This window comes from Rhamphochromis sp. 'chilingali' (assembly GCF_963969265.1).
Source record: "Rhamphochromis sp. 'chilingali' genome assembly, chromosome: 20".
In the NCBI taxonomy this organism is placed as follows: Eukaryota; Metazoa; Chordata; class Actinopteri; order Cichliformes; family Cichlidae; genus Rhamphochromis; species Rhamphochromis sp. 'chilingali'.
Genome location: NC_137947.1, coordinates 9,130,776 through 9,143,377, shown reverse-complemented (window position 1 = coordinate 9,143,377; position 12,602 = coordinate 9,130,776). Strand labels below are relative to the sequence as shown.

Sequence of the window (12,602 nt, the reverse complement as noted above, 5' to 3'; positions counted from 1 at the left end):
TGGTCAGAAGGTACTAAATACAACACAGTTTTAACGCTGTTGCATTCCTTCTCCTCCCCTTTCCCCCCTTTTTGATTTGCATTCAAGGAAAAGAAGTTTGTATTTTGATTTTTACATCAGGTATCTAATTCAACTCGTGTTTCGTTTCCCCCCCTTCCCTATTTTCCCTTCTCCATTTGGCTTGAGCTCCTCTTGCTGTGTCTTAACATTTCCCTTTTCACTTTCGATACTCACTGTAACTTCACTTGGCACTCTGTCCCAGCGTGTGTCTTTGGTTTGGTATGACTTTGATTCTTACTTTGTCCTCCGTGTTGTTGCTGTGACGATTTGCCTAACAACCTTAAAATAAATATTCACAGCGTGGATGGTTTGCTGACTTACAATATCTAACAGTATATATGTATATATGATGCTACACTTAAAACCGCTCCTTGTTTTATTATAGATGCAACTGTTACTGCAGGGCCAAAAGAACTCCATATCAGTCACAAGATCAGCTGTTTTGTCACCTAAACACTGTTTCACAACATTTTCAGATTATCTTTTAAAATCTATAAAATGTACCAAAAATGCTGATGATGTGAACAGAGACAACACAGTATAAGTTAAATTACATTCCCATTCGAAAAACTAAAACTGAACTCTTAATAACACTGCTAGTGTTCTGAATTGCATGAATGATACTAACTACTGACAAATGCGTTTTGTGTGCACAACAGAGTAAAGCAAAGCCTGTATGCAAAAGCTTGACAGTTAAGATTATTTTGTAATTGTTATTTTTGGAAGTTTGTTACAGCTCACAGTGGTGCTCAGATACCTGAATGTTGTGCTTACAGTCGAGTTGCTTCCTGTCGGGCAGATGTTTTTTAGAAATAATACGTGGGTATTACGAGTTGACACACTCAAGTTTTAATAGTGCAAGTAGATTTAGCATGTCCATATTTTATAAGATGTTTTTTATTAGGATCTTGTGAATGACCTGACACACAGTAAAGAGGTGGTGCAGTTCAGTCCTGATGTAGTTGTTCGATAATGTTACTGGAATTCTGTGTAATGAAGCAAGGCATTAAAATGTTTGGGAAGTGTTGTCCTGCATATGCGTATGGGAGTGGGTACCAGCAGTGCTTCTTGTGTTGTTTGATGTTGCAGCAGACTATTTTTGTAAGCTCATTAAAGACTAAGGAAGAATCAGTGACTTGTTTTAAAAGTGTCACTGTTGGACACTTGCAGAACTATGGTGCTAACCGTTTGCACTCTGATCATGGGCCTGAGCGTGCCTCAAACTTTACGGGATGTTGACTGTCATCCTGTTTTTTGTTTGTTTGGATAGGCATGTAATCTTGGACATAAAGCAGCCACACAGTTACTGGACAGATCCAAAACAGTCGTGTATTTAAAAGCAGACACTTGTTGTTATCGTCCTGGTTGACAAGAGAGACCCCACCTCCCCGTCTTCTTCTGGTTGTAAGGAGCAGGTCCTCTCATTCATCTCATTGTATCGTGACTCCCCGAGATGATCCCATTCCACCCAAGCCAGTCATGTGCCATTTCCGCTGTGATGGGACATGGTGCAGGCCATGCCACAGCCATCTGCCCTCCAGGACCATTGAGTGTTCATGTGCACCTCTGGAGTGTTGAAAGTGTTTCAGACCCACCGTTGGTCAAACTCACAGATTCTTTTTGTTCTCGCTCTTTTTCACAGCCCTGATGAGGACTCCTGTCAGAAATTTGTGCCATTTATTGGGGTAAGAAACACATTTGTTTACCATGCAAACATGTCCTGCACTTTTTTTTAAAATTCATTCTATATTGAATATTTTCTTTAACACTGGCTCTTATTTTTGTTACAGGTAGTGAAAGTTGGGATTGTGGAACAAAGCCTCTCGACCTCAGGTAAGAAAAGCACATTTTTAAAGATGTGTTATCAGTTTAGTGTCATTGGGATTTTACTCACAGGATACTGACCAGGAAAATAAAGAGAGAAGCCCTCTTTTCCTACTTAATTCAGTTATAGGAAGAGTTGGCATAATCTGGAAAGCATTAAATATTTTTTAGGCACAGTTTTCACTTACAGTGATTTTTTCCCCCCCTAAATCTGCAGTGGACTCAGATGATGCCATGGGAGGCAACACAAGCATCTTGTCCTCCCCGACGCCTCCATCGGCCGGTCCGTATGGAAAGGAGATCGGGGGCACGCCCCCACAGTCCCCCTCTGTGTCCACCACCCTGTCTGGAGCTGGGTATGAAAAGCCCACGTCTCTTATTAAAACAACTACTCATAATTGCCCACATCACTGTAGCTTTCAGGGTAAACGGATGTGGAAATGAACAAACCACAAACAAACCAAAGCAAAGCCATGTTTGTTTCCCTTTGTAGCTCTCCATGTTCGGGCAGTGAGGTGATGGGGCTGCAAGTGGACTACTGGACATGGCAAGGCCCCGAGAAGAAGAAAGAGGGCGAGAAGAGAGACATAGGACTGAAGAACACCCTGAAGAGTAACTTCCGTTCACTACAAGTCAGCCGCCTTCCCTGCGGCGGAGAACTCACTCCTCCACCCAGCATGGCTATGACTGTTGTTACTAAGGAGAAGAACAAAAAAGGTACACTTGGAGGAGTTGCACATAGAAGTTACTAAAAAATCTTTTTCAAATTTGTATTTTTGGTTTTATTTGCTTATTTTTCTCCACTCTTTGAAATTTTAGTCTCCACTCTCTTGTTGTAGTTACAATGAACAGTAAAAAAAACCAAAGCAGGCAGAACCAGATAGATTACCTCATTTATTCCACATTTTCTATTTCTTTCTCCAAATTATAGCCGTGATTACTGAAAATACAATTATATTGAGTCAGAGTCACATGTGCTGTACACAAAAAGATTGGCGGTTCAAGGAGGAAACACAAATCAGCCTCAGGGGGTCACAAGCCCAGATAAATGGGAGGGTTTTGTCAAGAAGGGCATCTGGACTGAAATTTATGCCAAGTGAAACATGTGGACACATCCACTGTGGCGAACTCTTGGGAAATAAGGGAGCAGCTGAACGTAGCTTTATTTGGGTGTGTTGTACCAGGAGGAGCTGATGTCAAATCAAGTTTGTGGTTTCCAGCAGAGATGTGAAGCAGGCTACAGAGGTCCAAATGTTGTAGTGTTCAGCGCTCTCTGATGCTGACTCAGGCGACATTGTTTGAGGCAGTTTATGAGGCTTCTCCCAGCAGGCTCTGTGCAAGTAATGCAGCAGCATCCTCCATGACCTGTGAAACCAAACTTTGTGGATTTCTCATTATTAAAGTATTTTTTTAGCTCTTTTGTATATGACTTTGCTTCTTTCTCCCTTCCCAGTGATTTTTCTCAGCAAGAAGCCGAAGGAAAAAGAGCTGGACTCTAAGAGCCAAGTGATTGATGGTATCAGCAGGTTGATCTGCACAGCCAAGCACCAGCACACGATGCTGAGAGGTGAGAGCTGAGAGCCTCCACTGTTGGAGCTCCACTGCCACCTTGTGTTCATAATACAGCGTAGCCATCATGTTTTTCTCGTGCATTTAGCTCTGTCTTTTCTGCCCTTAGTAACTATTGACGGAGTGGAGTGGAATGACGTCAAGTTTTTCCAGCTCGCTGCCCAGTGGCCAACGCATGTCAAACACTTCCCGGTGGGAATCTTCGGTTACACAAAGCCCGTGTGACCCCGGCCGCCACCAGAATCTCTCGGCTCTACCCGACTCAGCGAGAGGCTGCAGAAAATTAGAAGAAAAACCGACATCCTCCTCGTTCCTCCCGGCAGTAATAGTTTTCCTGTGGAAATCTTACTGACTCACAGACTCACACGTTCAAGACAAAATTTCATGTTGATGTTTTTGATGTTGTTGGATGTTGCTGTTGTTTTCTTTTCTTTTTTTCTTTTTTACACACTACAAAACAGAACAAGTACTAATTTGTAATATTTGCGCTACCGCCTCGGAGGTATTTTGAGGTTTTTTGACAATTTGCCACATTTCGATAATGGCAGCTGTGTTTGCACTTTGTTTTTGTTAACATTTTATTATTTCTGTGAAATCCTACATTTATTGTTACTCTATAGACAATGGAGGAGTGTGATGGTGATGTGCAGTGGCGTGCGTGAGGTTGTTGGAGACCGTGTTTGTGTTTCGTTGTTGAAAGTTGGAATATTGCTGTGAATCTAGATGGAATCCTTTTAACTCACTGCTCAGTTTTCTTACTCGTCCCTTTACTTTCTCAGTAAGGTAAAGCTTTTATAGGAAGGAACAGAATGTTCTTTGCCTCGTTGCTTTGAAGCACACTGTATACCTAAAGCAAGTCAAAAAAAAAAAACCCAAGTCGAGCAATGTATTTGAAGGTAGCTATAATGAATGTAGCTATGACACATTTGTTACGTGTAAGCAGAATATCAGATCAGTTCATTATTATTAATGCAGATGTTTTCCCTTTGCTGTTGGTGTACATGCAAACTGTACAGTAACAGCCACTTAGAAGCAGGGTAACTACTTATTTCCCCACAGCTGAAATGCCAAATTTAGTTGCGATTGCATGAGCTGTTGTGCTGTTTTTTATACTTTCCGCCTTTACATAATTCGACCTTCCAGGTGGAATTTCAGCATTTCTGTGGTTAAACGTGGTCGCCCCTGTGTTCAGCTTTACCTGAGCAGATCTGTCACAGACCTGCAGTAACTTAGCAAAAACTAGACTGTGCAGTGATGTGCCAAAGTCGAGTCCTTTTATTTTTTTAAACAGTCCAGTCACAGGAGTATCTTGGCCAGGCCTAACTTCATAGTATGTCAAAGTGAAAACTCAAATTGTATATGTGATGTGTTTGTGGTCCCTGCGGAGATCAGTATTACGATTTCTGAGACAAATTCACCAGTTAGCGCTCCACATTTAGCCAAATCTAAACATTTCTAAGTGATTACAATTGTGTAATCTGCAGCTTCACTGTGGTTGGATGTGCACGTTACTGAAAGGGTTCAGCATTGCATAAGGCTATGGAGGGAATATTACAAATGAGTCCGTCTGACTCGGAGGGAGGGGACAGCCAAGTGCTGACTCGCTTTGGAAATATGATTACAAGTGTATGGAGTCTTGCCTGACGTCCAAGTCACTGCCCCCCCGTGTGTCTGTGTAGGTGTGCTCTATGTTCGATGGTACTTCCTGAGTAGTGTTACGTGAAACTTTTGCAATAGGAAACCTTTGGACAAAGGGCCTTCTCTATGAGGTTGTTGCTTTTTATAAAGTGAAGACTTAACAAGCTTTGATAGGCTGGCTTTTTTTTTTTTAGCATTGTATATAAACATGTACAAGATATACTATTGTGAATCACAAACTCCCCTCCCTCTTCCACTAAATTGAAAGCACAAATAGTATACCTTTATTTCTTGACATAAATGCCAAATATATTTCCAGAACTCATAACTATGAAGTACAATGCAAACACTATTAGGTATGTTTTCCTCATATACATTTCCCTGATGCACTTTCATATGGGTTTACACACATTGTAGCTCAAATTGGGACATACTTTGGTTCTCAAGGTAAAGTGTTAGGTGTTACTTTTGGAATTTAAACCACTACCTGTAGTCAGGAGAAGGCTCTTGATTTCTTTTTTTAACCATAGGGATGATGTGTTACATTGATGGCTTTAACTGCCATGTTTGGTCTGAAAACCCCATCATGGCTCATTTGTTACGTAACCTTTTTGCCACTAAATGTTGAGGTCTGTTTTACAGCTTCCACCGCACGTGTCTGCCTGTGACTTGTACAGTCAAGTTATTCCGTCTCCTGCTTTTTGAAGAGTTCACCCTCTTTCAAGTCAGGAGCGCAAACCGAACCTTAAATATTTCAGCATTAAGTATTAACAGCGGCAGAGTTATGTGAGGGGAATTTGTCATGCGGGTTAGCTTTTCATATACTAAATAACAAGTGTATTTCAATGTATGTAACCTCAAGACTTTTTTTTTTTTGCCCAAAATCCAGAGGTAGCATGGGGGCATTAAACAAGGCTGGATCAATGAGCAGGCATGCTCACTTTGCCACCGTGATTTAGCACCGCAAACAAAAGAACGCATCATCAGCGTTGATCCTTCTATTCCTGATCTAGCTAAAGTTACATCATGCCATCTCATTGCTCCGGTTACTTGAAATGCCACCCAGTGTCTTTGCACAAACCCTATTTTAAATGACATGACAGTATTTTTAAATTTACCACTAAAAAAAAAATCTTAAAAAAAATAAAAATATGGGTTACTTCTGCATGTTTTACTATAGATGTAAATATGTTTTGGATTTTTATATTGTTTCTTTCCATGCTCTCACAAGCAGTTGTGTTTAATAAAAATTTTTAATCTTCTGTACAAACGGCTCGTCTTTATTTAGATTTATTTCTCAGAACATTAGATTTCATCCCAAGGGATCAAAGAAAAAAATCTACAATCCGCTAAACATGTCCAACATGTGCCGTGTTAGCTCGCTGAGACTGAGGGCAGGTTGATGTAGACCTTCATCGGAGGCAGCGGTTTAATCTTGCGCCCTGCCCAGCCTCCCTTCCTCTGCCACAAGCCGCTGGAAGGGCGGATGCCCAGCCAACGATTGCGCCCGGCTTTGCCGATGATCCGTTTATTGTGGTCGACGTTGGAGATGCGTCCCACTGTGACCATGCAAGTCTCCAGCACCTGTGTGTGTTTACGAGACAGCATTTAGCCAAACTGAACGTGTCTTTAACAGCGGCTGTAATCCTATTCCAGATTACTTCACCTGAACCTGCTGCTTTGAAGGAAGCTGAACGATTGCCGTTCCATTTACTTTACGAAGCAAAACGCCGCTCGTGCCTGAAAACCAAATGAAACACAGCGTTCACTTTAGTAGCTTTTCTGAGCAACCTCGCCTTCCAGCAGCTTACATAGTGAGGGATACAGTACAGTAGGTTACCTGCAGCCCGGATATACTCTGATCCCTTCCCAGGTCGTAACTCCAGGTTGTTCACCAGCGTCCCCACAGGAAGAGCCCCCAGCGGGTAAGCATCTCCCTCATTGGCCGAAACTGCAAAATTAAACAATTCTCATTAGATATACAGGTTACGAAGGCCGACGAACCTCCAACTGAAAAACTTGGATCCTGTACCTGCCATGCGTCCAATAACCCCAGATGTTTTAATGATGTCTCCAGCCTGCATGTTCTCTGTTGCAATGATCCATCTTTTTCGCTCACCTCCAGCTACCAGGGCGATATCAGCAGACCTGCACGCAGACAAACCCAGCTTAGTGTTTTCAGTACTTTGAGCGTACACATTAGACTCCGGGCAGTAAGTGGTCTCACCTGCACGGGTCGTATCGCACTTCAACAACCTTCTCCTCAAAAGGCTGGCCCTCTCTGTTGGCTTCATACCGTAGACGATGGAAGTCTACCCACCGGTATCTTTGTTTATGACCACCGCCAATGCCATGTGTACGTATTCTTCCTGTAGAAGGAAGTAGGGCGGCAAACGCTTGAAAGAAAGCCACAAGCCTTGAATTCTGAGGCTACACAGGAGTTCAAACTTTTACCTTGAGCACAATTTCATACTTTAACTATAGCACCAGGCAGGTTTCTATTAAAATGTGTTTTACAAAATGTAACAAAACCTTTCCTGTAGCAGACTGCTACAAAAAATAAAAAATCTGTTGAATCTAATCTGTTCTTTTGAAGACAAGTCTCTTTGGTGCATTCACACTACAGGCACTGACTCAAATGTGATTTTTTTTTGCAGTGTGACCTCAGTCTGAATTCACGTGACTTTCACTCCACTCTGAGTGTGAACCCCCTGCATCCACCGATGTCTGGGTATAGAGGGAGCAGGCATTAAGGAGCCATTTCACCATAAAAAGCTTTCTCTGTCCTCATTGATAAACTAGAAGATGTGCAGCATTTAAAAGCTGTACATCAGCATTTAAATGCCACCATAAACTCTGACTTCAGTGGCATCTTTTTGTTTTAAACACAGTGGCTACATAGTGTAGTGCTTTACATATTCGCAAAACAAGGGAAAGATCCCTGGTTCATTATGGAGAGGAGAAACAAACCCCTATGTGGCTGTATCTCAAAAACATCCTGTGAACATACAGCTATTTTTTTTTACCACTGCACTTTACCTGTGTGATCTCTGCCTCCTGTCTTTTTCATTCCGATAGGCCTGATGGTGTACTTCTCCCTCTGCTTCCATCTGACCCTGTTCTGCTCCAGAGAGGCTGTGGTGAGGAAGCCTCTGCACTGGATCACCGCACTACTGGGCACCTGAGCTCCCAGCTTACTCCATGCAGCTGCCTGTCAACACCAAAAAGAGCCGCTCAGATTGTTCCTGATGTCATGTTTACTGTCTAAATATGGCTGACAGGACCAAGGCAGGAGGCGTTTTTACCTGAGAGGAGACCAATGCGGGCTGGGAGAGAGTCAGGGAGCGCAGGGCTCGAGTTAGACACGACAGCGCCATCACAACAAGGACCTGCAGACTGGTGAAGGGAGACACTGTGTTTAAAATCAAGTAAGTGCTAACATTTCTCCTGCTTTCGGCCCCGACTGTAGCTGACACAAATCGGTCACATAATCGATAGTTCGCCTGACTTTTATCGGTGGTTGCATATGTGCATCAGCTCTGCTTAGCATATCTTCAGTTACCAAATGACAAGCAAATGTGAACCACCGCTAGCTTAGCGTCTCTCTACAAAGACAGCTCCATCAGCTCAGTAACGTTTCTTTTCGGTTTTAATGAACAGATCTTATTTAACCCCTAGTCTGAGGTCAAGTGTGTGATATTACCGAACCTAACCGTAGCATTCGACTAACCTTTATATTTTAACTTATTTCATCCCGAGCGTCTCTTCTGCGTCCTTCGCAGTCCTGCACGCGATGTCGCGCAGTGATGACGTATGTATTGCTGTGTCCTGTCTGTCGAAGCGTCGAATGTGGTGGGTTGAGAAACGGATTGTTTTAGTGAATCAGCTGTTTAATCCTAATGGGCAGCTTATGTCCTACTCAGAATTCTTAAACACCTATAAATTTCCAGCCACACCCAAAGAATATGCCATATTATTTGATGCAATACCTACGGGTATTATAATGCTTTTTAAAGGTATTCAACCTTGCATATCATCTGTTTCTCTCCCCAACCCTTTAGATTCACACATAGGAAGAATCTGTCTAACAAACCACAGTAAAAGTAATAAGAATATCCGTGCTTTGTTCCAGACAGAATCTCTAACTATTCCACATGTGGTCTCTTATTGGAATTTCTTTGTCAGTGACATTAACTGGAAAAGAGTATGGACAATTCCTAACAAGTATCTGGTAACGAATAAAGTGAAGGAAGTCTCATTTAAAATATTGCATAAATTTTATCCCGCTAATCATTACATGACGAAGTTCAAAAGGGACATAAATGTGAACTGTGGATTTTGTGGAAGCCATCCTGAGACTGTGCAACACCTCTTCTGGATCTGTTCATACGCTAGAACATTTTGGAAAGACTTCAGTAGATTCATTGCTGGACATCTCTATAATGACTTTACTGTGAAATGGGAAAATGTTGTATTTTGTTTCTTTCGAAGGCAAAAAAAAAGAAGATGTTTACTTTATAATAAACTTGTTAGTTATCTTAGCTAAATTTTATTTTCACAAATGCAAATACAGTAACAAAAAACCTAATTTTAAACATTACTATAATGATGTTTTATGTTACATAAAATTGATTAGTGGATCACTTAACAAAAAGGCTATGAAAACTATTACTATTTGTAGTAATTACAAATTATTTGAATGTTTGCAATTCTTTGTATTACACCCCCTGGGTGTTAATTTTGTTCTGATTGTGTACATGTTCTGTATACTGTTTCTTAATAAAGTTTAATATTTTGAAAAAAAAAAGCGTCGAATGTGTCGGGTAATCTCGGGGGCGTTTTTTTTTTTCTTAACTTTATTTAACAAACAATGAGTATACAACATACAAACAGATGAAGTATACAAAACAACAGAACATCAACACAAAAAGCCAAAGGTAAAAGAAAAAGGTAACAATTATAAGAATACACGCAAAAATTCACATACATATATTGTTTTGAGCCTTTTTGTTGGCGGAGTCTGATATTGATTGTATGTACATTTCCACATCCTTAAAATAATGACAGAAATATGGTGTTTTGTTAGTAAACTTACATTTATGGATAAAAAATTTAGCTAAAAGTATGAACAAATTTATCATAAAAAACATTTCTCATACTTCTTGGGGAACTTAAAGAAACAGAATAAAACATTTTCCCATCGTAAAGAAAACTCCCTTAAAATATGGACAATAACAAACCTGCTAAATTCCTTCCAGAATCTCTGTGTAAAAGAACAGTACCAAAAAAGATGTGTCACAGTTTCTGGATGATCCCCACAGAAAGTACAATTAGTATTTATGTCCCTTTTAAATTTTACCATGTAGTGACTGGCTGGATAACATTTATGTAGAATTTTAAATGAGACTTCTTTCACCTTATTTACAATCAAATATTTATGGGGGACCATCCAGACTGTCTTCCACTTGATATCTGGAACATATCGGTTCCAATAAGATATTATATATGGGAGAGAGATGATATCTTCTTGGAATAAACTACGTATTCTCTTATTGCTGTTACCAAGTTCCTGTGAAAAGCAGATTTTTCCTATTGGTGACTCAGCTGGATCAGGGAGAGTGACTGAGGTAGATATTGAGCTGTCAGTGTTTTTATATAACATTAAAGTCCCTGAGGGTATGGCACCAAGCACCATTGAGAATTCCTGAACACTGATTGGAAAATTATATAGTGCAATAAAGTCGTTGTAAGTAAGTAAGTAGTTGTCCCTCTTTACTAACCAGCTGAGCCACCAATAGGATCCCATTTTGGACCCAAGTTTCCAGGAAAAGTGATTTATTTTTATATAAAATATCTCTGTTGTTCCAGATAAGATATTTGTGAGGTGAGAAGTTGTGTTTATAAATGAGGGTCCACGCTAAGAGGACCTGCTTATGGAAGGATGAAAGCTTTACAGGGAGTTTCTCAACATTGTATTTACAATTTAAAACAAAATTAAAGCCACCAAAACGAGAGAAAATATAATGTGGTATAAAGTTCCAGATAGAGGTAGGGTTTTTAAGAAAATGTTTAGCCCAATTAATTTTGAAAGTGTTATTTAAAGTAGAAAAGTCTAAGACGTTAAGTCCACCTGATTCGTACTTATTCATCACAACAGTTTTTCTAATATAATGCGTACGGTTTTTCCATATAAAATTAAAGAGCATACGGTCAATATCTTTACTAATTTTCTTATCCAGATGTAAGGAGAGAGCAGCATATGTTAATCGGGATAACCCTTCAGCTTTAGTAATTAACACTCTACCTTTCAAAGACAAGTCCCTTTGCAGCCACTGGTTGAACTTTTTTAGGGTTTTCTGTATAATTGGAGTGAAGTTTGAAGAGCATCTTGATTTTTGGTCTTTGGATATTAACAGTCCCAAGTATGTGACTTCTTGTTTAACAGAGATATTACAGATAGTATTTGCAGGGCAGTCTTTAATTGCTAGTAACTCACACTTTTTTAGATTTAGGCATAAACCAGAGGCCTCAGAGAAATCACTAATCACAGTAAGGGCTGGAGGGATTTGGTTTGCATTCTTCAAGAAGAGTGTGGTGTCATCGGCTAACTGGCTGATGACGAGCTCCTTATCAGCTATGGTGATTCCTTGTACAACACTGTTTGAAATATTAGTAGCAAGAATTTGTGTACAAAGTAAAAATAAATATGGTGAAATAGAACATCCTTGGCGAATAGCACGTTTCAGGTCAAATCTCGGGGTGGAGCCGTTAATCATTTTAATAGAACTATTGCCATGTGTGTATAAGGTTTTGACAGCTTTACAGAAAAACTTGCCAAAGCCAAATTTTTCCAAAGAGTGGAAAATAAATTGATGTTCAATCTCGGGGGCGTTTTTGTGAAGCACGTATCGAGGCTTGCTTTGATTACGTATGCAGTGACGTTCGAGGCCTCGCGGGCAGTCCGTACCACGTGACTGATTCAGGGACTGGTTCACCGGTTCGCGCCAGATTCGAAATAAAATGGGCAGAAAAACACAGCAGATTTCCCATCACACTTTGTGGAATTGGATTTCGTACGTGTTACATAGTTACTTGAGCATTTCTTCTTCGATCGAACCAGCAAGGAAGAGATTTTTTATTTTATTTTATCTCTCCTAATAAAGTATGCACACAGTAATAAATATCACAAATGATAAGCATCATAATATAAATAAACAACACTACAGATCCTATAATCTGATTTCTGTCTTTTAGTTTATTAAAAAGTGAAGCACCAAACACTAGTTTGTGTCATTATCCAGATGTAGCATGATTACACAGGTACTAGGAGCGGGTTTTGATTATCGATTAAAATCGATTCTAGCTTGGATAACGTGATATCGATTCATTAAAACCCTGAATCGATTTTTAATATAAATATTACTACATTTCAACCACCACCAAACAACTGAAACAGTAAATGAGAGCAGGTACATGGATTCTGCACAAAGACGTAAACACAAAGCGTGGAC

At 40.2% G+C, this 12,602-nt stretch overlaps 2 protein-coding genes across 5 annotated transcripts in view; one reads left to right on the top strand and one right to left on the bottom strand.

Annotated features, from left to right (window-relative positions):
* The window catches only part of LOC308388814 (phosphofurin acidic cluster sorting protein 2), a 44,798-nt gene extending 39,516 nt beyond the window's left edge, over nucleotides 1-5,282 (top strand). For all 4 annotated transcript variants that reach the window (XM_080869748.1, XM_080869746.1, XM_080869747.1 and 1 more), the window contains 6 exons: nucleotides 1,703-1,745; nucleotides 1,851-1,893; nucleotides 2,102-2,240; nucleotides 2,378-2,601; nucleotides 3,338-3,451; nucleotides 3,563-5,282. In XM_080869748.1, the coding sequence (XP_080725874.1) occupies nucleotides 1,703-1,745; nucleotides 1,851-1,893; nucleotides 2,102-2,240; nucleotides 2,378-2,601; nucleotides 3,338-3,451; nucleotides 3,563-3,678 (679 nt within the window). In that variant the 3' untranslated portion in view covers nucleotides 3,679-5,282. The remainder of the gene's footprint in view (nucleotides 1-1,702; nucleotides 1,746-1,850; nucleotides 1,894-2,101; nucleotides 2,241-2,377; nucleotides 2,602-3,337; nucleotides 3,452-3,562) is intronic.
* Nucleotides 5,283-6,365: 1,083 nt separating this feature from the next.
* Nucleotides 6,366-8,931, bottom strand: mrpl2 (mitochondrial ribosomal protein L2). The gene is made up of 8 exons (XM_080869749.1): nucleotides 8,822-8,931; nucleotides 8,397-8,487; nucleotides 8,131-8,302; nucleotides 7,319-7,460; nucleotides 7,124-7,239; nucleotides 6,932-7,042; nucleotides 6,758-6,831; nucleotides 6,366-6,675 (listed from the first exon to the last, which is right to left on the bottom strand). The coding sequence occupies exons 2-8, from the start codon at nucleotides 8,466-8,468 to the stop codon at nucleotides 6,466-6,468; spliced, it is 897 nt and encodes a 298-aa protein (XP_080725875.1). The 5' UTR covers nucleotides 8,469-8,487; nucleotides 8,822-8,931; the 3' UTR covers nucleotides 6,366-6,465.
* Nucleotides 8,932-12,602: the final 3,671 nt, after the last annotated feature.